This window comes from Poeciliopsis prolifica, unplaced genomic scaffold, assembly GCF_027474105.1.
Source record: "Poeciliopsis prolifica strain line A6 unplaced genomic scaffold, Auburn_PproV2 SCAFFOLD002, whole genome shotgun sequence".
Taxonomy (NCBI): Eukaryota; Metazoa; Chordata; class Actinopteri; order Cyprinodontiformes; family Poeciliidae; genus Poeciliopsis; species Poeciliopsis prolifica.
This window is the reverse complement of record NW_026562377.1, coordinates 4,821,614-4,842,904: the sequence shown is the minus strand read 5'-3', so window position 1 is coordinate 4,842,904 and position 21,291 is coordinate 4,821,614. Positions and strand designations below refer to the sequence as shown.

At 36.5% G+C, this 21,291-nt stretch overlaps 2 protein-coding genes across 5 annotated transcripts in view; one reads left to right on the top strand and one right to left on the bottom strand.

Annotated features, from left to right (window-relative positions):
- Positions 1-1,874: 1,874 nt before the first annotated feature.
- On the bottom strand, positions 1,875-12,811 carry ak4 (adenylate kinase 4). Of its 3 annotated transcripts, none has more exons than XM_055058402.1 (6): positions 12,573-12,811; positions 12,335-12,482; positions 11,489-11,608; positions 7,624-7,796; positions 5,178-5,296; positions 1,875-3,689 (listed from the first exon to the last, which is right to left on the bottom strand). In XM_055058402.1, exons 2-6 carry the CDS (start codon positions 12,474-12,476, stop codon positions 3,563-3,565), a joined length of 681 nt encoding a protein of 226 aa, XP_054914377.1. In that variant the 5' UTR covers positions 12,477-12,482; positions 12,573-12,811; the 3' UTR covers positions 1,875-3,562. The 3 variants fall into 3 exon arrangements, with proteins under 3 accessions (XP_054914377.1, XP_054914385.1, XP_054914368.1); XM_055058410.1 differs by having other exon boundaries at positions 12,335-12,479; positions 12,573-12,810; XM_055058393.1 differs by having other exon boundaries at positions 12,669-12,810.
- Positions 12,812-15,504: 2,693 nt separating this feature from the next.
- jak1 (Janus kinase 1) overlaps positions 15,505-21,291 on the top strand; it is a 36,596-nt gene continuing 30,809 nt past the window's right edge. Inside the window, exons 1-2 of one of the 2 annotated variants that reach the window (XM_055056512.1) lie at positions 15,505-15,844; positions 16,463-16,604. The gene's annotated coding sequence lies outside the window, so the exon portion shown is untranslated. Of the gene's footprint in view, positions 15,845-16,457; positions 16,605-21,291 lie in introns of both variants that reach the window. The other variant, XM_055056504.1, reaches the window with a different exon arrangement.

Below are 21,291 nucleotides of genomic sequence, written 5' to 3'. Positions count from 1 at the left end.
GATGACAAGTTTTGCAAAGCATAATTGTTGACAATTCGGGAATATAATGTATTAGTTTTGGTCATTTCCAAACTAACTCAACTATTTTTTTGATAAATTATGTTCAAATAGAAAGAATGTCATCAATAAATGCAAGTCTGCACTCATTGATGACGTCTGTCTGATGTATAATTTTTTGTTCAGATTGTCTTGTGATCTATTTTCATAGCTTTCTTTATTGTTTAATTGTCATTTAATTGTGCTTTTTAAATAATTATTTGTTATTAAGTAAAATAATAACACTTTTCCTCCACTATGTGCAGTAAAGGATTTGACAGGTTTTGACAGTTTGGATTTTGTGACTGTTGAGTCTTTTACGTCTATACGTCGTATTTACAGGTTGAAATAAACACGGAAGACGGACAAATTTATTGGAAAGAATGTACTGACATAAATTTATCATGCTAGAGCAAAGTGTTCATCTAAAGCTGAGCCCTGTAAACACAAACAGAGTTGCACCTCATGTGGAAGGTAAACACAGAAGATGAAGCTTTAATCTGTGTCAGACAGTGAAGTGGAGTTTAACCCAGGCTCTAAAGCACATTGGCTTTACTTACAAATCCCCCCGGATTAGAAGAGGAGGAACAGACAGACAGGCAGGCAGGCAGGCAGTTAGGCATTCCGGAAGAAACACTATTCCCACCTCAAACCTGACCTACTTCATGAGCAATTCAACTGAAAAACAGACAAATCTGAAAAATAAAAGTAAAATCGGGTACAATAATCTGATTTCAAAAGCATGTACACCCCAAAGTGATATTTTGTTGGAGCAACTTTGGATGACATTTTAATATTCTCTTTTTTTGTACCAATTTATTGTCTTTTTATGAATTGCCCAATCCAGCTTGCACATGTATTTTGCAAAGTCAATCCTATTATGAGAAAATTTCTTGGCCACTAGAACTTAATGTTCTTTTGTTTCTTTACATGAACAAACAAAAGTCGGATGAACAAACCAAAGTCCAGTCCTTGGGAGCTACTATCCACTATTAGATGCACTCCTTTTCCAGCACACCTGAGTCAAATGGTTGAATTCAACTTTGAAGATGAATGGTAACCAGTCATTCATGTGATTCAGGTGTGTTGGAAAAGATATCCATCTAAAAGTTGCAGGACAGTAGCTCTCGAGCACTGGAGTGGTGCACCCCTGGGACGTGTGCTTGGAGTCTCTGTATTTCTGAAATATGAAAGACCTCTTCATCCTCAACTTTCTAGATTTTGAGACATCAGATATGCCTATGATGCACAGCCAAAACTTTTTAAAGTTATTTTTGATACATACTGCAACTGAACAAGATAACCATTCATTGTACCAGGGAAATTCATAACTCCCCCAGACCTCTGTTAATTTGATAAAATTCTTGATCTTGCATAACCTCTGTACCAATACAAAGGAGCTAAGTGACACAAATGTGATGGAAATCATACCAGAACAGCAACGTTTTGTAGATTAATCAAATTCACTGGAATTGATAGGACTGTAACTAAATTAATAGGTGCTTCAACCTGGGATTATTATTGTAAGGGTGTTCATACTTATGCAACCAGATTACTGCACATTTTTTATTATATCCAATTAAAGACAAAAGCATTTTGTCATGGTAGTTTTGTTCCTAATGTTACTAAAACCAGCCATGTGTACACTTTTGAGATCCACCACATGCACACAATCAAACACTGAATGAGAATTACATCATTCCACTTATTGTACCCCAACATCAATGAGTTTGTCGAGTATTACTTAGAGAACACAATCAGCTTAGGTGTGCAGACGACACATATGGAAGGAACAATGTCACAAATTGCAACATTCACTTGATTACTCACACAAGAAGTCATGCTTTCGACAAAAGTTTTATTGTTCTTGAAATGTCTTTGTTTTAACCACCTTATGAGAAAACAAGGCAGAAATGTCTCTGTGGCCTTACACAAAAGCTATATAGCGTTGTGTTGTAGTTTCACCACTTTAATTGCTCAACCATTCATTTCAGACCCCCAGGTTTATGCTTTAAGTAAGCTGCTCCATGTCAGCTCTCACTGTACAGTTTATTTTCCTTTAGTCTAAATCAAGAGAGACAACATACAGTAAAATACCCAGAATCCACTGTGCTTAGATCCTAAATATAGATTTAAAAAAAAAACAAAAAAAAAAAAAAACAGGTTTTGTGTCTGCTACAGCCTGTCACTGATTTAAAGCTGCTATTTATAGGCTTCAAGCTGGAACTTCATCATTTGGTTAAAAAGCAGAATCATAAGGTCACAGAACTGACGAAACAATTTAAACTTATCTTTGTTTGTCAGCTGCTGAAATTGGTGAATACTTTACCAAGTTACTATACACGGCAAATATAAACCGATGGAACCAAATCTGTTCTTTATGGCAAGTAACTGTACAGCAAAGGCAGCAAAGATTGATATTCAGCAATGACAATTGATATAGTACATAGAAAAGAACCCACAAAGAGACTGTAACAGTGTCAGAATCATAACAAAAAGTCATTTTTCATATATTCACCAACAGGAAAATGTAACACTTTATAGAGAGAAATCGTAAGGCAACACTAGAGTATATTTAAAGAAATGTAAGAACATTCAAGGCATTAGCTTTCACACCTCCAGAAAAACTAATCCATCAACAACCTAAAGAGCTTTACCCTGAAACAAGTGCATACAGAATCACAGAGCTCATTTAGGTCAAAAACTTGCTGAACAACATGGCAGCACATTTGTAACCAATGACTTACGTTGGATATTTGTTATTTTGTTACATAACAAACTACCATCAGGCACATGTTGGGGCACAAAAATGGAAAAAATAAGTTTTTCCAGTTTAAAGTTTGAAGCAATCATATGGAATCCTCACTGAAGATGGAAGTCCTACTTGGAAAGTCAGAGGGGCATCACCAAGTCATCACCTCAAAATCCAAAATGGCTGCCGAACAAATGAAAGGCAGTGATATCTCTGGTATCAGCTTCTGTATCTCAATAAATCAGCCACAAAGTTCTTTTTAAACTGCCAGAAAAAATGTTGCAACAGTGTCTTAATAAAAGTATGCAGTTATTGGCTTGGTTTGCTAATTGTGATTAACCTGGTTACTAAAAACCATCATGAAATGAAACTGTTTCAATTTGGAAATCTGCCTTGATAAAGCATTTTGTTTAAGGGTTTGTTGTAACTTGTGTATATCACACCTCTCAATTTTTGGTTTATAGAAAATATTTGAGCTGCCATTAAAAATTTACCTTTTTGCTCTGCCTTTTATACACAGGTATGATTGAAAATAAGAAAAGTCACACAAGCTACAGGAAAAAGAAAACACAGTTCTCTCAAAACTGAGGCGCCTATGTTTTCAAAGTGATAATTAGGAAATCATGGCAATCTTAAGTAGAAAGCATTGGAAATATTTGCGCACAACCATCCATAAAAATCATACATGTTGATTGTGTCCTAGTGCATTTATTGGAATCTCACTTGAGCAAGTAAAAAAAAAAACCCTTCCTCTTTTTTCTCTGTGGTCTCTTCTCAGGGCGTTTGGTTTGGATGGGCACCTGACGGCTGTGTGTGCATCTTGGTGCTGAGCAGAGAGTTGATGTAAGGCCAAATCTTGTCAGTCTCTGTTCCAGAAAATGAATGCAGGACTCCTTGTGATCTGAGTGAAGATTAAAAAAAAATAGAAGAAATTGGTTGTTTGTATCAAAATATTCCAGATGAAGTAAAAAACAGACATCTAAACTTTTTACTTCAACTAACATCTAAAATCTAAAACAAAACAAGCACACACAAAAAACAGGAGGTAGGAGTCGGTCCTGTAACCGGTGGGTTTCTCAGTCTCAGTCGTTGTGTCTTGGTCAAGACTCATCATCAGCTTTGCCTCCTTTCAGAATGTCTTAAGATAGAGGCTGAAAGCATGATAAAGTAAAGCAGAGCAACTTTGCTGGACTCCATTGAACCATTATATGCTAAAATGTGTCTGCTATTCATTATAAATAAATTGCAGACACATGTCCACTTCTCAAATAAATCTTCCTTTTATAACATATTCTAAACCTTTGTCTTTCCCATGACTTCATTTCCGACATCTTACTCATACTTGAGTTGTTAACATTGAGTCTCCATCCCTCAGTAACAACATTCATTCTGAAGAGTGTTGTTGCCAGACCAACCTGGTAATTCTTACTGTGATGTATTCACTGTAAGAATTGCAGGAGAATATTTTGAAGTTTTTGTCCAGTTGCTGGTCAGGCAGAATCACCCTGAAAATCATCTGTTTGGTACCGGTCGATTTCTTGACGCATATTTAAAAGGGGCAGTATTGTGTAAAAATGACTTTTTTGAGCTGTACATCTTGTTATAATGTTATTCCCTCATGAAAACCATACCTTGAGTGTTGCCTTGATTCTTTTATGTATGTTTGAGAAATTGTTTAATCTCCCACAGTAACATTTCAGCTCTTCAAAACACGTGGAGAGACTTAGCACTGCAGTCGAAGACGAAGTTCTTCCTCAAAGCTGCAGTTTACAAACTAGCGAGCTTCTGCCTTGCAGTGTCCCCTACTTAGTGTCCCCTACTTAGCGCCTTCAGACTAGCCAGCAGCAATTAGAAAACACCTGGTGGAGCTGTGCATATGCTGAGCTCATTATAGGAGCTACTTCTTGACGAAATGCTGGTAAAGCCATTGTTATAAGGTTAATAGGAGTGATGTTGTAGTGGCTTCCTGAAGGCAAAGTTTCAGAAAGAGCTGGAGTTTTTAAAGAGACACAGGCCCAATTTAAAGGTGTTAAATTAGGAAGTAAAATTTCTTTTAAGTCACATTTTATATGGTATTTTTTTATAACAAATGGTATTAACATAGTTACTTGAGTATGGCACTATGTGTCTGGAAAACACACACACACAAAAAAAATACTGCCACTTTAATTAACTCCCTGTAATACTATTATTGTGATAATAATTAGAATAAGCACTTAATTCTTACTTAAGATAAGTAAGAATTAAGTAACTAATGACACCATCAGTGAAATGTATGAAAAGCAAGAGTTTATAAGTATTTTCAGACAATATGAGTATCTTTAAAATCTTCACATCAAAGATATTCTGATTTCAAATTGGTCAGAATAAAAAGCAACTATTAACCTACTTGTACAGATCTATAACAGGCTTCGCCAATTCCTTGTAATGTCGGAGTCGCGCCATCAGAGCCTCTGGTTTATCGTCATCGTGCTGAATCAGTGGCTCCCCAGTGATGTCATCTTTACCCTGAGGATGACAAGCCAAGGTCACAACAATTCAAAGCTGCAACAGTAAATCTTCCATGGCAGAGAATTACATCAAATTACATCAGACCGGCCAAACAAGGTCTGCGTCAGGTGTTGGGGAACCATAGCACCTTGATGACAAATGGGCTACTGGAACAAGACGGAAATGGGCGAGAGATGAAAATGTGGATCTGTTGGAATGCTACTACTCAAGTAACCCTAGTGAGAGGGGTTACATGCAAAGACTGGGGAAGGAATGGTTACTTTGACATCCCCAGTCAACACTAAGCGCTAAACAACTAGTAGCTCAGTGTTCCAACATCCGCAAACGGCAACTGCTATCACAACTTGAGATTGACGAGATACAACACAAATGATACGGCAAAAGGGAGGAACCCGGATGTCAGAACTGTGGGGACTTAACTACAAGTCCCCACCCAGTGAGGGGATACACGGCCCCAATGAGCGAAACAGAGCTGAACGAGACAGAGAGAGAGAATCATGACCCGAATGACAACCAGACCTCCTCCACAGTCTCATTGAGAATGTGAATGCAGCATTGACAACGATCCCTACCAACACCATAACAGAAACCAATGAGCTGATCTACAACTCAGCATCAGTGATCCTTGAGACACTTGGCTATAAGAGCAACCATGAGACCCAATACCCACCATGGAAAAGACGGTTAGAGGCTAAAAGGGAAGTGAGCCAACTGTCAGAGCTCCACAAGGGTACAATGAAAAGACCAGTACCCAGAAAGTACAGGCAGATGCCCATACCTGAAGCACTTGAAACTGCCAAACAGAGGCTCCAAGCCTTGGCCAGCTGCCTAAAGAGATACACAAGGGAGAATGAATCCAGAAGGATTAACCGGCTCTTCTCCACTCAACCAGCTAAGGTGTACTCTCAATGGCAGGGTAATAACAACAGAGCAGACCCACCAAGGCTGGAGACTGAACAATACTGGAAAGGCATATGGGAAAGGGAGGCGTCCCACAACAGCAATGCACAGTGGCTGATCTCTCTACGAGAGGACCACAGCAACCTCCCTGAGCAAGCCCCGGTAACCATCACAGCTGCTGCAAAGTGGGACTCACCCTGAATGGTTAACTGAAGGGCGAACAATCCTAATCCAGAAGGATCCATCAAAGGGTCCAGTCCCACCCAGTTGCCCGAGACTGCAAAACCCGACACACCAACCTGTGCATGGCTTGGATTGATTACAAGAAAGCCTATGACTCAATGCCGCATACTTGGATCATTGAATGCCTAGTCACCTCCTCTACATGGATGACATCAAGCTGTACGCCAAGAGTGAGCGAGACATCGACTCACTGATCCACACCACCAGGATCTACAGCACTGACATTGGGATGTCATTCGGACTAGAGAAGTGTGGTCGGCTGATCACAAATCCAGCACCCTGAGACTGTATACGAGCCGCAAGGAAGGAGGCAGAGGACTAGTGAGTGTGAGAACCACTGTCCAGGACGAAACAACTAAGATCCATAAATACATCAGGAACAAAGCCTCAACAGACAATGTGCTCAGTGAATGTCTCAGACAACAGGGAACGGAGGTTGAGGTACCAGAGATACCATCATGGGAGGACAAGCCCCTACATGGGATGTACCACCAAACTGGAGCAATGGCTACAACAGATCCCAGGAACAACATCAGACATCTCAGTACAGAAATGTGCAGTCCTTGGCACAGCCAAGATACTGCGCAGAACCCTCAAGCTCCTAGGCCTCTGGTAGAGGACCCGAGCTCAGAGGATAAGAACCACCCGCGGTGGGTGAGAAGGGAATTTTTTAAATATATATATATATATATATATATAATATAATATATATATATATATATATATATATATATATATATATATATATATATATATATATAATTAGTAGTAGGTATATGTATGTTTGTAGGTATATGTATGTTTGAGTTGGTAAGAATATATTTGACACTGTGAATTAGAAGAATTCCACATAAAGTTTAACCTTGTAACCAATTCTTGCTTTTAAAATTACACGCTGTACAACCTTTCTGAACAAACTTCTGAACATTAACACCTGTAGAATTACAGTAACCATTTCTCTATGCAAAAAAGAGTGAGCATTACTTCAGGAGTAATGAGACTATGGCTGTGTTTTCCTCCCGTCGACCTCCTTTTTTGAGCGTTTTTGCTGAATCACAATGAACTCTAAGTTCTTTTCAGCTTTGAAACAATCTGTGTGAGAAAACAACAGGCTGTCACAACATCTAGAGCTGAGGCTTTGAGTCTTTGCCAGCAGGGGCTCACTTTCACATGTTTGATACCTGAACTCGAGGGGGGTTGAATCCCATGTTGTAAACTCTGCCGCTGGAAGGGTGGACCCAGCGGTCACTCAGCCTCTCCTTCAGAGTCTCATAGGGAATGTTGAGGCTGATGACCAGGTCCATCTGATAGAGGCTGTTGAGGGCCTGCGCCTGCGTCAGTGTACGGGGGAAACCTGGACACATTTCAGAGGGAGAAGCAAGAAATGCTGAGTTGTCATTACAAGCTGTGTTTTATGATTACATACAGTACACCTTGTTTATTTTCGCTCAAAACTCACTGCTGCATTTGACAAGTTGTGATTTATGAGTTCTATTTGAATAGGCAAATTATGTATGAGTGAGTAATTCCTCATTTTACGATTTCATACTATGATGAGTTTTGTTGTTATTGACAACAAAACGTGACCTTTCAATGTGTTCTGATTTCCACTGAAATGGCCTGTGGCTGACCTGTGGCTGACCTGTGATATTTATTACAAATTATACATTTGTAATAAAAACCTAAAGAAAAAGAAAACATAGCTGATCAAATCTTATTAATTAATTAGTTTGTAAATTTAACAAAGCTGAGGAAGGTGAAGAGAAACTGCCTAAATTTCAAATCAGAGATTTATTTAGTTTTCCTATACCAAACATACAGGTAGAGCTTAATAAATTCACAGATGAAAGACATGTTGAAATATTTCAGTGGTTCAGTTCAAAAAGACTAACTTATTGTTAATCACATAGATATTTTATTTATGTAGTTTATTTTGGTGATCATTGCTTACAGTTAATGAAAATGTGGTTTCTTTTCCCTTTAATATTTAGTCAGCGCTAAATATTAGACAAACGAACAAAAATAAACAAAACAAAACGTCGTGGTTGCTATCAGTCTGAATTATCGTCGAGCCGAAAGAGGCTTCACGCACCTCATTCAACTGAGGTAGGAAAGCTAAGGCGGTTTTAAAGGGCAACACTCTCCCTAAACATGCTTTTTCACTTTTCTTAGGAAAAGTGAAAAAGTGGCATAAAGGCGTGATGTGGCATAAAGGCGATTCAGACAGGTCGCAGGGTTCAGGTTGGAATGAGGTTGATGACTAACCAAGCACAGCGGTACCATGCTCTTTGAACGACGAGTTGGAACTTGCCTACCTATTTTAACCATACTTTTCCTTCCACTCAACTTTCCACTTATATGTTTGGATTATGAACAGCCAGCTTCATTGGTGATGAATATTCGAGTCTTACCCTCAATGTTGAGGAAGTCAATGACTGTGTTGGATAATTGTCGAGTCAGCATTCTTCCACTTTCAGTTCTGATTTCCTTTAGCTGTAAGCTAATGGACCATAAACTAAAACAACAGAAATCTCTGAGTCGTGAATGCACTACTCACTGTTTTAAACTAAGTTATGTAGCACATTATCTGCAACAAATGTGTACACTGTGTGTATTCCGCAGTTTATATTTCTACTTATCTGTTTTATATCTACATGTAATATTTTTGGTTTCCAATGTGGTCAAGAAATGATTAATTTTATTTTATAAGGAAACATTTTTTTCTTATTGTGCATATGACAATAATAGTTTTGAATTTATATTCTGAACTTTTCAATAGATACATTCACTTTACTTTGATGTTCTAATATACTGATATGACACTGTAGGCATTGGAAATCAGATCATCTTCAATGAGTAAAATTCATCTCTGTTTTTCTGACCTGGAGTTGTCTCCTCTCTCGACTAATTGTTTACTTGTTTATGTTCAAGATCCAATGTTTAAACATTAAAGTTTATTTCATCAATGTTCTGCAAGTTTTTCCACCACAGACGGTAAAGTTTAACAATGGAAATGTCATAGCAACCTCTTTTCTTTTGGGTGTGTTTTATGTGTATGTTTGTGTGGGTGTGTGTGTGTGTGTGGTTCCACACGCAAAGTAAGTTAAAACAATGAGCCAGGTTACTTCTCCAGTATTGACGATGAACAACGCTTCACCACACCCAGCCATTATGACAAGCCCAATTTAACAAGAGTTGTGACACATCAACAAGGAATCTTTTACATATATTTATGAACATAAATATATGTTAATAAATTTAAGCTGCATGGATTTAGATGTTACGATTAAGGTCACCTATTTTGTTTCCTTAACATACTTTCAGAAAGTTGGTTTTCAAATTTAAAGTTTCCATACTTTTCTAGATTACAATTCCCAGATTCCACTGTTCTTTTTAAAAGTATAAATACGAAGTGTTAATATGAACTCACTGAATTTTAATAGTAATCAGACTCTACACATAAAATCTGTTTGAACCAGATACAGAAAGGAATGAATAAAAGATCAAAGGGTCAAAGGACAAATGAATTTGCTTACAGTTGAAAGAAAAATGCACAATCAGTTAGCAAAATGACTGATGTTGGATGGACAGTCTGACAACATGACTAGTCAGGGAATAACGAGTAACAAAAATACCCACGTCTCCCTACTCCTTTTTAATTGTTTTCAACACTTTGCCGTAAAAAACATTTAAATTACATTCCAGACTCTTTCATATTGGATAGGAACCCTGATATTTCCTGCAGAAGGATTGGCTGCTTACAATTCAAAGCAAAAGTCAAAAATAACTGGAATACATAATCAATAATCACTACAGTTTGAGAAACTCTTTTACTGTCCTGGGAAATGAACTGTCTGAGCAAGGTGTCAAGGAATTTTACCTGCACTGAATTTTATTAATATATATGTAACATTGTAATATGCTTATAAGTGCAACTTTATATCTACTTTTAGATTTTACAAAAATAATATTTTCAAACTTTTAAAATAACACAACAAAATTATTTTTTGAATAATACTATTGTCAAAATGATGACAAAATGAAAGAACTAAAAAGAAGTCCTTCTAGCATGAGTGCCGGTCTATTTAGCAAATCTTATTCAAATATACAGAATTTTTAAAAAAAACACAGCGAAGCCCTAAGAACTAGCCTTTCTTAAAAACATTTCTCAGATCTTTAACATTATTGGCCAAAGTTACAAAGAGCTGCTGTGAAGGAAATGTGGCCCTCGAGCCACAGGTTGCAGAGCAGAAAAACAGAACAGAAAAAAAGTCTACTGAAAAGCCTCATCTGAGCTGAGAAGGACTGGAAAGTAAACATTAAAGTTTAAGGCTGCATTGGTTCCTGAGGGGTTATGAAGTTCAAATCCAGCTCAAAAAATGTCACAAGTGCAGCACTCCATAACCAGGTAAATTAACAACTGAATGGGTACAATATGAGACACATTCATTGCAATAGTAATTCAATAAAAAAGTTTGGAAATAAAACTAGCCAAACATTATTTTCTTCTTTTCCTATGGATCTACTTTTTCTGTGTTAAAACATATTCTTCTAGCCAGCACTGTAAATAATTACTGCTTTGTCAAAACATCAAAGGTACAAGGGGCTATGTGTAATTTAGTTAAGTCAGTTAGTCTTTATCGACACTGTTATTTTTACAAGCGCAGACATGATTAAACCTGCTAACATTTTTTTTATATTTTAATTTAAATAAACTTTTCTACACAATGACTCAGATTTCCATGGCAATTTCCATGGTCAGACTTGTTCATTAAGTGTTTGCATGTGGTCCTACTTATAAATTTGCAATTCACTGTAGGATTCTGAGGGGTGGCATTTGGTTGGGCCAATCAGCTTTAAGGGTTAGCTGGCAGTTCTCACAACTACCTTCAGGGTGCATGCCAGAAAACATCTTTTATTACAATGAATCATGACTAAAAACTGAAACGGTTATGTACAGTTCTGCTTCCCCCCCTCCCCCCCCATTGTGCAGCAGTGGAATTGAGTAAGCAGAAGCAAAAGTGGCAAAAACATAAGCTTTCTTACCGTCCAGTAGCCAACTGTGGTTCTGCAGCTGCTCCAGTTTGGGCAGCATCAATCTGGTCATCACTTGGTCAGGCACCAGCATGCCTCTGTCTATGTAGGTCTTTGCCAGCACGCCAGCCTCTGACACATGACAGCCAAGTAAACATAGAGCACAGCATGTTTGTTTATGCGTCCTGATGTCAAAGATTACAAAAGAGAAAGATAGGGGGGAAAAAGCAGGACAAGATAGAGCCGAGCCTGTTGGGTTCTTCACCAGTTTCTGTTCCTGTCACTGCAACCTTTTTAAGTATATGATGGAAGCTGCAGGGTCTCCTGTGGATTATTACATTAATACTTCCACTGAGTCCCAGAATTAAAAAAAAAGAAAGATCAAAACTTTCTTCAGTTCTTTATGCCAAACTTTTGTGTCGTATTATTTATACTTTTTTTGGAATTGAGGCAATTCTAGGTGGAAAGTTAATTCAAAATATGAGAGTGTTACATTTTTAAATAAGGCAACAAGCTGCCATGAAGTCTTGTGAACACCAGAATGATCAATCTGTTTTTTATATTGTTTTGAGTGCTGCTGTGGTGTCAGACTTCCTGCAGCTATTAAGTCAAGTGGTCATTTCTTCTTAAACAAGCAAAACACACAACGAGTATGACCCCTTAAAGTTTTTTATTATTATTATTTTGACGTTTCCTTTAACAATATCTGCCCTATTGTTTTTTTAATTTTTTTGAAAAATTATATAATTATTGTAGTAGACCCCTCACCCCCACATTGCGAAAGACCAGATAAAATGACTCATTTTTGGGTAGGCTTTTCCTGTTGTCACCACTTAAGTGTTGTTTTGGCTTTCCTACCTGTGTTGGCTGCTATCCCCTCTCGTAGAAAGTGGCCACTGGACAGGTACTGCAGGCCAAAGCTTTGTGCAATCCTCTTGCAGATCGTGCCTTTTCCAGATCCCGGTGGACCCAAAACAGCAGCACGTAAAAGCTTGGCCATATCCTGCTACAATAACAAAGAGTTCCCAAAGTAAAAAAAAAACAAAATAAAATAAGTGTAGAAGATGCTACAGATTTAGGTTTGCACCAGAAGTACCAGTAATTTGTATTCTGCTGCACACTTGAACAACAAAAACAACGGTTTGGAACTATATTTAAGCTTGTCAGTGGAACCGTGTGGATCTTTACGCACTGCTTTTAGCGTGCAGCGGAACTGTTCCCCTTTTGGACAGGAATGAAGTCAAAACGCCTTTTTTTCCTTTTCCTTCTTTCACTCCTGTGGACGTGGGTCGCTCCCTGCGTCTTTAAGAACAGAGGTAGTCCTCCGCGAATGAATGAGAGTCTTCACAACGCCCTATTTTTTTGCGCGCATCATCCAGGAAAAATGCGGATGGGTTTACTTCGCTAGGCAAACTGGTTACTGTAGTTTTTTAATGCAGTGGAAACAGTTTACACATAAAAGACAGTTAGGTGATTGAATTGCTTTTACAAATCATACATTTAAATGTAACATAGCAACACAATAAATCGAGCGCGAAAGCGCCAAATAAGACATAATAGAGAGGTAACCAGAGGTAAACAATGGCAGAAAAAAAAAACTTCGTAACATTTCCTGTACTGTCTGTGTCACTTCCTGTCACTGGAACGCCGTATTGGCAACAGGAAGTGAAAGAGAAGGTAACCGCAGGTGTTTCAACATATTTTTATTATACATTTTATTTTTTGAAAAATAATACAGTTATTTAAAAAATTATAAAATTATTGGTTTTATGGGAAAAAAAAGAATTAAAAGAACATCAGGAAATAACATCACAATAATAGCGACAAACAAAGTTATTGATTATTTTTCTGGTTTGTTTAGTAAAATTTACATATTTTACTTGACAACATCCCCCCTGAACATCAAAAGCAGAACCACCACACTGATACACATCTTTCTGCATCAAACTGTTAAAATTTTGAATATTACAATCCCTTTGATAGTTCAGGTTATTCTGTGTCTTATAATTTTGTTTTCTATTTTATGGTTTTTAATTTTGCTTTGTCTTGTTAAATCTTGTTTAGCATGCAATTAAATTACGATGAATTGATTCAAACTAATAGTACTACTACTGTTGTTATATAAGTATTTTAGCAACAATAACATAATTTAGAATACTGCTCCAGAGTGGGGAAATACAAGTGAATGTGCAATCAGAGGTCAGTGGGATCATGAGGACTCACACAAAGGTAAGAAAGACATAGAACTATGAATAAAAACCTCTCAGACTGTTATTATTTGAATGTTATTTGTCATGATTAAACTGTGAAAATAATAGTCAAGATGAAAACACGTATTGAGTTTGTTGGTAGTAGTGACAGTTATAAAGTCTTAAAAGCTGCTAAGGGGAAGAATCTAAGATAATGCTCCTTTGTACAGCTGTAGATAAGGTGCTGCTCCTACATACACATAAAAGTTGTCTGATGCACCACAGAATGTTTGTTTTCAAATAACTTTTATTTTAAATTCAAGTGAAATTTTATTACACAGTTCTCCAAAATGTTGTGTCTAAACTTTTCTTGAGGTAACTCTAATCTGTTATTACATGTACAGGGCTTCAGGTTTGAAATTAAGATCATATATCAATAATTAGAAACAAAATGAAACAGATTCCAGAGCTTGTGCAGGGGGTCTTACGGTTTAATTCAAAGTCACATTTATAGACATTTAAAACAAGGGCAGAATCTATTTCTCCATAAAAAAATAGGTTCCAATAAATGCACACAACTTCTTCCACAATTGTTTCATCAATTATAGATTACACCATTAAACAGAGCTGGCCTGACGCAAAAATGTAAGCTTCTGTTTAGGGCCATTAAACCAGCAGGGAACCCTTTACTTCACACAGATTGTAATTAGTAATGAGTTAACTTTTCTATTTATTTATGATTTTGAAAAACTAATTTGAAATAGTTCACATTGGTTTCATTTTATAATTGAAATAGATTTAAAATAATGCAATGAGACATATATTAGTGATATTTAATCGCGGGTTTCTGAGGTTTTCAAAGAATATGCTTGCTTATCTTTTTTGCTGTCTGCAGAAGTTTAAAGTTTCGGGCTGTCAATGTAAGAATACCACAGGTTAGGAAATTCAAAAAACACATTTTTTAATGTTATTATGACTTTCAAATATGGGTTTATGTTGAAGAATGTAAACTTGACAGTTTTCCGGCCGTGATAATTCGACCTCCACAATGAGAAGGCCAAAAAAAGCTAACTTGGAAAGGATCATTGCTAAAGCAGCCAGTAGTTCAGAGTGATGGATATTGGACTATTAATGGGAGGTGGAAAGATAAACTGCCATCTATAATGATTTACAGGCAACAGGTATAGCCTTGAGAGAATTATAAAGGGAAGCACATTCAAGAGTTTTTTGGGACATACAAAAGCAACTGGAGATAGAATCAATGTCTCAAGACCCACACAGCTGTAGTTCTGTGGTGGCTTCTGAACACGTGTGAAGGTTTGTTACAAGAGTTTTGTTTCACAATCCTCTTCAAGCTGTATCATTTTTTACATGTTTTTCTTCCACTCAATTTTACATAGATATTCTTATATCACTCTGCAAGCATCTGCAAAAATGGACCTGTTAGTGTCTATGAACAGGACAACTGCAATGTCAGCAGTCTTCCTGCTAATTCTGAATGCCATGATTTATATGTTTTCTTATTTTCTAAGTCTGTTTATTTTATTTTATTGGTTTCAACCCATAATCATTGAAAGACGAGTTGTTTTACGATTTAGTCTTCACATTATTCTGTTATTAGGATGCACCTGTAATTAAACAGTAAATTGAGGATTCTATCCGAAACTCAGCTTTTCTTAGATGTTGCCACTTGTTGACAGAGTCTTCACAAGATCAGGGATTTTATTAGATAAACTCGGTGGATTTTTATTTTTGCTGTTTTGCAAACAGGAGGCGCAAAGAAAGGGGAAAAAACCGAAGCATGAGTCGGATGTCATTTGCGGACGGCAGGAATCCAGTGAGTACTTGTTGCGAGCCATACGGCGGCGGCAGCGTCCCGAAGCTGTCAAATATTGCGCACAGCCTCCAGTCGTCAGTCAGTGGAGTAACCCAGACTAATCCATCAGACAAACAACTCGGAAGATTAACCTTTTTTCTTCGAACGAGTTCTTCCCGCTGTGATCGGAAGCTTCTTCTAAAATCTTGATACGTTTTTTTTTCTTTTTTTTTTCTTTTGTCACATGGCTTTGAAGAATTCAATAACAACAAAAAATGGCGACAATCACGTTGCTCTGTGTGGTCTTGCTGCGTCATTAAAATTATTCATGTAAACACGGGGAATTAAACCAGCGGGCTGCAGGTAAGTTTGCTCCTTCAGTGCTACAGATTTAAAGGAAGTTGAGCGTAATTAGGAATAAATTTATATATTTGGATCGAACCGCATGCGTTTTGTTTTTGCTCAGAAAAAAAGGGGTGTGTGTGCAATGTTGGGCGTTAACATTTGGCTCCACAGTATTCACTGCAAGCGTTGTACTCCTATTTAATCGCTCTTTAGCATTTAGTTGGAATAGTTGAAAATATTGTTATTGTCGCGTAGTTATAAGAAGCAACAGTGCTAAACCTATATTTAGACATCTTTATTTCTTTTTTAATAGAGAGCAGCAACAAGCCTAAGCAGTTTGCTTATTATTAGTACACGTATCACAGAGGGGTTGCTTTACAGTGGCTGTTAAGAGACTGTTATTCTTCTGTTATTTACATGGAGCGTTTACGCAACACGGACGCGCTTCCATCACAGGGTCTCTCTCTACTGAGGACAGTGAGAATGTTGTGCTGTACCGAACCCTGACAGTGTGCTTCATGCCTCGCGCTGTTTTAGTTATTGCACATGCTGGCTTCGTTGCCCTCGTCTGACACGAAGCGTTTTGGCCAGAACCCTGTGCTGCGGGGCTAATGGAGTTGTTTACATGAAGTGCAGGAGGGCGGACCGAAGAAGAAGGGAGGCGGGGCCGCGACGTGGGCCAGCGCCGCGCGCCGACTGCTCCAGATGCTTCTCGCGCCAGGAAGGGGCGGAGCCCTAGACGAGAATCATAACAAGTCTGACGTCACTCAGCCTTGTGGTTGGTATGAATAATACACAGTAGTTTGTCTGTGGGCCTTGCAAGAGTAGGGAGAAGCAGGGAGGGGGGGAAATGAAACGTTACATGTTTTAGTTTTACATGAAGTGAAAACATTAATGAGGCTTCTGTTCACGTCTTTACATTTTTATGTATGCATATGTTTAGTTAGTATATCATACAGTCCTTCATAGTGCTATTTATCGAATGTCTGTTGTTCCTTCTAAGCCCCGCCCTTGAATGATACCTGAACTCATAATTAGTGGAATATTTCTCAAGTTTGTCCTTCAAAATCGTGGGGTTGAGTTAGAAAATTCTCAAGAGAAAAGGTAAAATAGGATAAAAACTATTTTAGGCTTGGAAAGTTCATTTACATAATTCCCATATCAGCAAAAATGTAATTTAAAGTTAACATTAGTTAAAGAATAAAGAGAACAAAGTAGCACATACTCGCTGTGGCATAATAAAGGAACGTAAAGATGAATACATACATTAAAAAGACATGTTCTAATGACAATTTTAAAAAAAAGTTCTTTAAAAATTATTGATTACTTTCAAATTCTATATTTATTCTATATATTTGTCCTGCTCTGTACAAATATATAAAATAAATGATAGTCAAAGTATATATATATATATATATATATATAATTTGATATATTAACTTCTATATTAATATTTGAATAAAAACTTTTGAAATGCTCAAATATTCTGACGTGAATATGATATATGTTGACGCTATCACTTGGGTATAGCTCAAGGGTCAATTCTTATCTTCTGAAATATGTATATGTAAATATCTGCTTTTATTCTGTCTACTTGTGTTGTTTATGGTCCAGATTAAAAGGAACAAACAAACAGTGTTATATTGTGTTATTGTTGTGCAAAGTGCTGACTAACATGGCGATGACAAAAGGAGTGGGGTCACCGATGCTTCCAGACTTGACAGGCTGCCCTGGTTCAGTTATCACAGTGCTGATGCTGTCCCCATCGAAGGTACAGTACTGTGATAACTGAAGGATGGCTGCCATCTTGACACTGGTGCAGCGATTAGCAGGTGAGGAGCTGTAAATATGAAAATCTTTCTGTATGAAATCATTAAAAAAGTTTTAACAGGACAATGAAAGTCTCTATGTCTTTAGTCACAACTTTGTTTTTATTTAATTTAATTATGTTTTCTGTCAGATGATAAATAATATAATTGAAAAATGAAGAATTATTTGTTCAAAAAATTGTTGCACAGTTAGAGTAACCAACTGTACCCGAGTAAAGTAAGTAAACAATTCAGTTTCAACACGCAAACAATGGGACTTTTTTTGTTTGCCATAGAATTAAAACAAATACCACTAACATTTTTTTATAAAGTACCATAAAACGACCACATTTGAAGCAATATATTGCACATACTTGCAAACTATAAACATATGTTAAACATATGTTAAGGGCTAGGATGGAGAAGCAATTCATTGTCTTCATACTTTCATTGCAAAGTGATCACCTCAGTGGCCCAGTTTGAGGTTAGTTGTTTTCCATACTTGCAAACTATAAATTGAGATGTAACTTTTGTAAGTATTCTTTTTTTCTAAATATTTGCAGGTTGTTTTTTTCTTCCACTAAACGAGTGGTTGATACAAGATTTGATTGTATCAACCACTCGTGCACAATTAAATAATATGCCTAGATGAATATAAAAATTTACATTTGAGCAATAATTTTCTTCTTAAGAGTCATCAATTTTGGAGCAACACTGAAATCTCCTACAAATAAACATACAAATATCCTAAGCATCACATCCATAGATAATTTATTAAATGTCAAAAAAGGAAATATAATTCAAGCTTTAACATAAATTTCATCTAGCAGGGATTTTATATATGTGCTAGTGCACATATATAAAATGTATAAAAAAATTATATATATACACACACACACACACACACACACACACACACACACACACACACACACACACACACACACACACACACACACACACACATATATATTTCAGTTTGTAGGAATAGAACAAAACAATGGTGGTCAGAGGGCTCTGCCCGAACCAGGCTCAGCATTGTTCTGCATTGCTGTCAACAGGGGGAGCTACAGGTTCATCGCATTTCTTCGTGTTCAATTATGTTGCACTGATTTGTCTTTGAAGTCTATAAAATCTTTGAAAAAAATGTTTGCAGTGTTGATTAATAGATCAATATTTATCTGATCAAAAATTAGAAAAACCTAGTGTTGTTATAAAAACAAATAAAAATTACTTTATCACCATTCAACAATAATTTTACACACCTCTGCAAAATTTCAAAACAAAATAATTTAAGATTTTTTTCTGTATAAATCACTATTTGCCATCAATGTGCATATGTTTGTGGCATGGCCAATACATTTGTACATGTCAGTATATCAGAATAATCAAACCATAGGATATTTTTCTCTAAATCTTAGGGCTGGAAAACATTTTTTGAAACTCATCTGAGTCATGTTTTTGATCTGAAGGTTACTCTGCACCTGTCATTAGTTGTGTTTTTTACCGAAAGGGTACACAGTGTTGATAAGTTGTGGAAATCCCCTCAGGAGTCATGATATATGTTTTGCTTTTGTCTCACACTAACCCCAATCAGCTAATCGTGCTTTGAGCCGCATGTTTTTCTTTCTCAGAGTCATGTGATAACATGACACTTTGCGGTGGAGGACATTTTTTGACAGTTAAATCTAAAAGTCAACTGAATTTCACATTTGTTAAGTGGGTTATTATCTCCAAAAAGAAAGCCACCACAGATTCCTTGAGTAATGATACACTACAGTACTATTAGCTTCTAAAAGTTAATCTGTCATTAGTGTCCAGGATCAGTTTGAGAGGAATTTTCTTTTTTACACTTCCTTTTGTAAAAAGCCACAAGTTGCTGCTGTGTTGTGGGCAGTCCCTCTCTGACACAAACTGGTTCTCTTTTGTCTTAGGAGGAACTTTCAGGACTTTGTTCGATCGGTCCAGGAAGACAAGTAGATTGTTCATTTACCACATGTGCGTTCCCGACATCTTGCTGGAAGTGGGCACCAGATGATTCACACAAAGTTATCTGCTGTGGTGATGTGATCTGGTAAATTGTTCCACTTTGTCTAAAAGGGGGAGGAGAAAGACAATGCAAACATATAACAAATTGTTCATTTTGTTGAATTGAACCTCACTTATTCTGGCCATATTCTTATTTTTCCCCATTTTGTCAGCTTTTCACCACAAACATTACAAGCAAATATATTTTGTTGAAATTTTAATGACCCACTTAAAGTAGTGTATAATTGCAAAACAATGGAAAGAAAATTATTGATGATGAAAGAAAAATAAAGAAGAAAACAAGTGCGTTTTACCAGATTTTGGATATAGTTTCTGAGTTGGCAAATTTACAGGAATTTATGGTATTTATATTTAAAATTTTACAAATGTAATAAATGAGTAGGCAAAAGCCCTGGAAGAGCTTCCTTAATGATTTATTACCTATGGAATGGCAAAGATGATTAACAACCCCTCATTACTTAATTTTTCTTCTGTGCAAACGTCCATTGTAGTGATTTTTTTATTTATTTATTCAACTTGTTAGTTATAAGGTATAGTAATTCCTTATAATATGGAAAATTACTATTATTGATTTACACAAAGATCAGACTTTGTGTAAATCAAGGTTACTTGATTGTCAAGTAACCTTGACAATCAAGTCAAGGTTACTTGACTTGATTGTAACCTAAAGTCTAAAGTAAAAGTTTTTGTTCTCGAGCTCAAAGTTCAAAAACTTTGTGACATTATTCAAGAACAATTATGGCCACCTGACGAAAGCCAGCAGGTTCCCAAAGATATTGATGATATGGGGCTGAACGTCAAGTGAAGGAGCAAAGCCAATGAAGGTTATTATAGTAAATGCACAAGTAGCAATTAACATATTTGAACATTTTTGGAAGTAATTCCATCAGATGAAGGTGAAGCAATCTTTCGAAATGATGATGATGCATCTTTGTCACCATGCAAAGTCAATTGCATGGCCAGGAAAAACAAAAACAAAAAAACTGATATGAATCAAGTTATCAAATAAAGTTGGAATCAATGGTGTGCTGGGTATCAAGACATCCAAAGGTTTCTATTACTGAAGCTAAAGTGCAATGGTAAGAATAGAATAGAATAGAATAGAAATATCATTCATTTGTCACACAGTACATGAATTCCAGTGGGCCAGAAGCAAGTTAAAGGTAAATGGAAGCATGCACATTCAAACTAAGACTGAAAAATAAGAATAAGAGACTTCACAGTAAAAGCAACTTTAAAATGTAAGAAAAAATACTGTATTGTTATTAAAAATTACAAGCTCAGAAATTAACTGAGAAGGATCATTAATAAATGTGCAATATATGTATATTTATGAACAGAAAAACAGAAGACTATTTACAAGAAAATAATGAAAAGTTATTACAAAAAACAGAATATACATCGGTTTTAAAGCAGAATGTTCATCTGTAAAGTTACTTTACTGCATATACTCAATGTTTTTTTATTATCATCATTATTTATCAATATCAATTTATGTTTTGTAAACAGGTGATTGAACAGCTTATTGAACACTGGTTGTCGTTAAAAAAGTGCAAAAAGCTTTAAAAATCAAGGTTTTCAATGAGTTTATGTGTTTAAAGAGTTAAT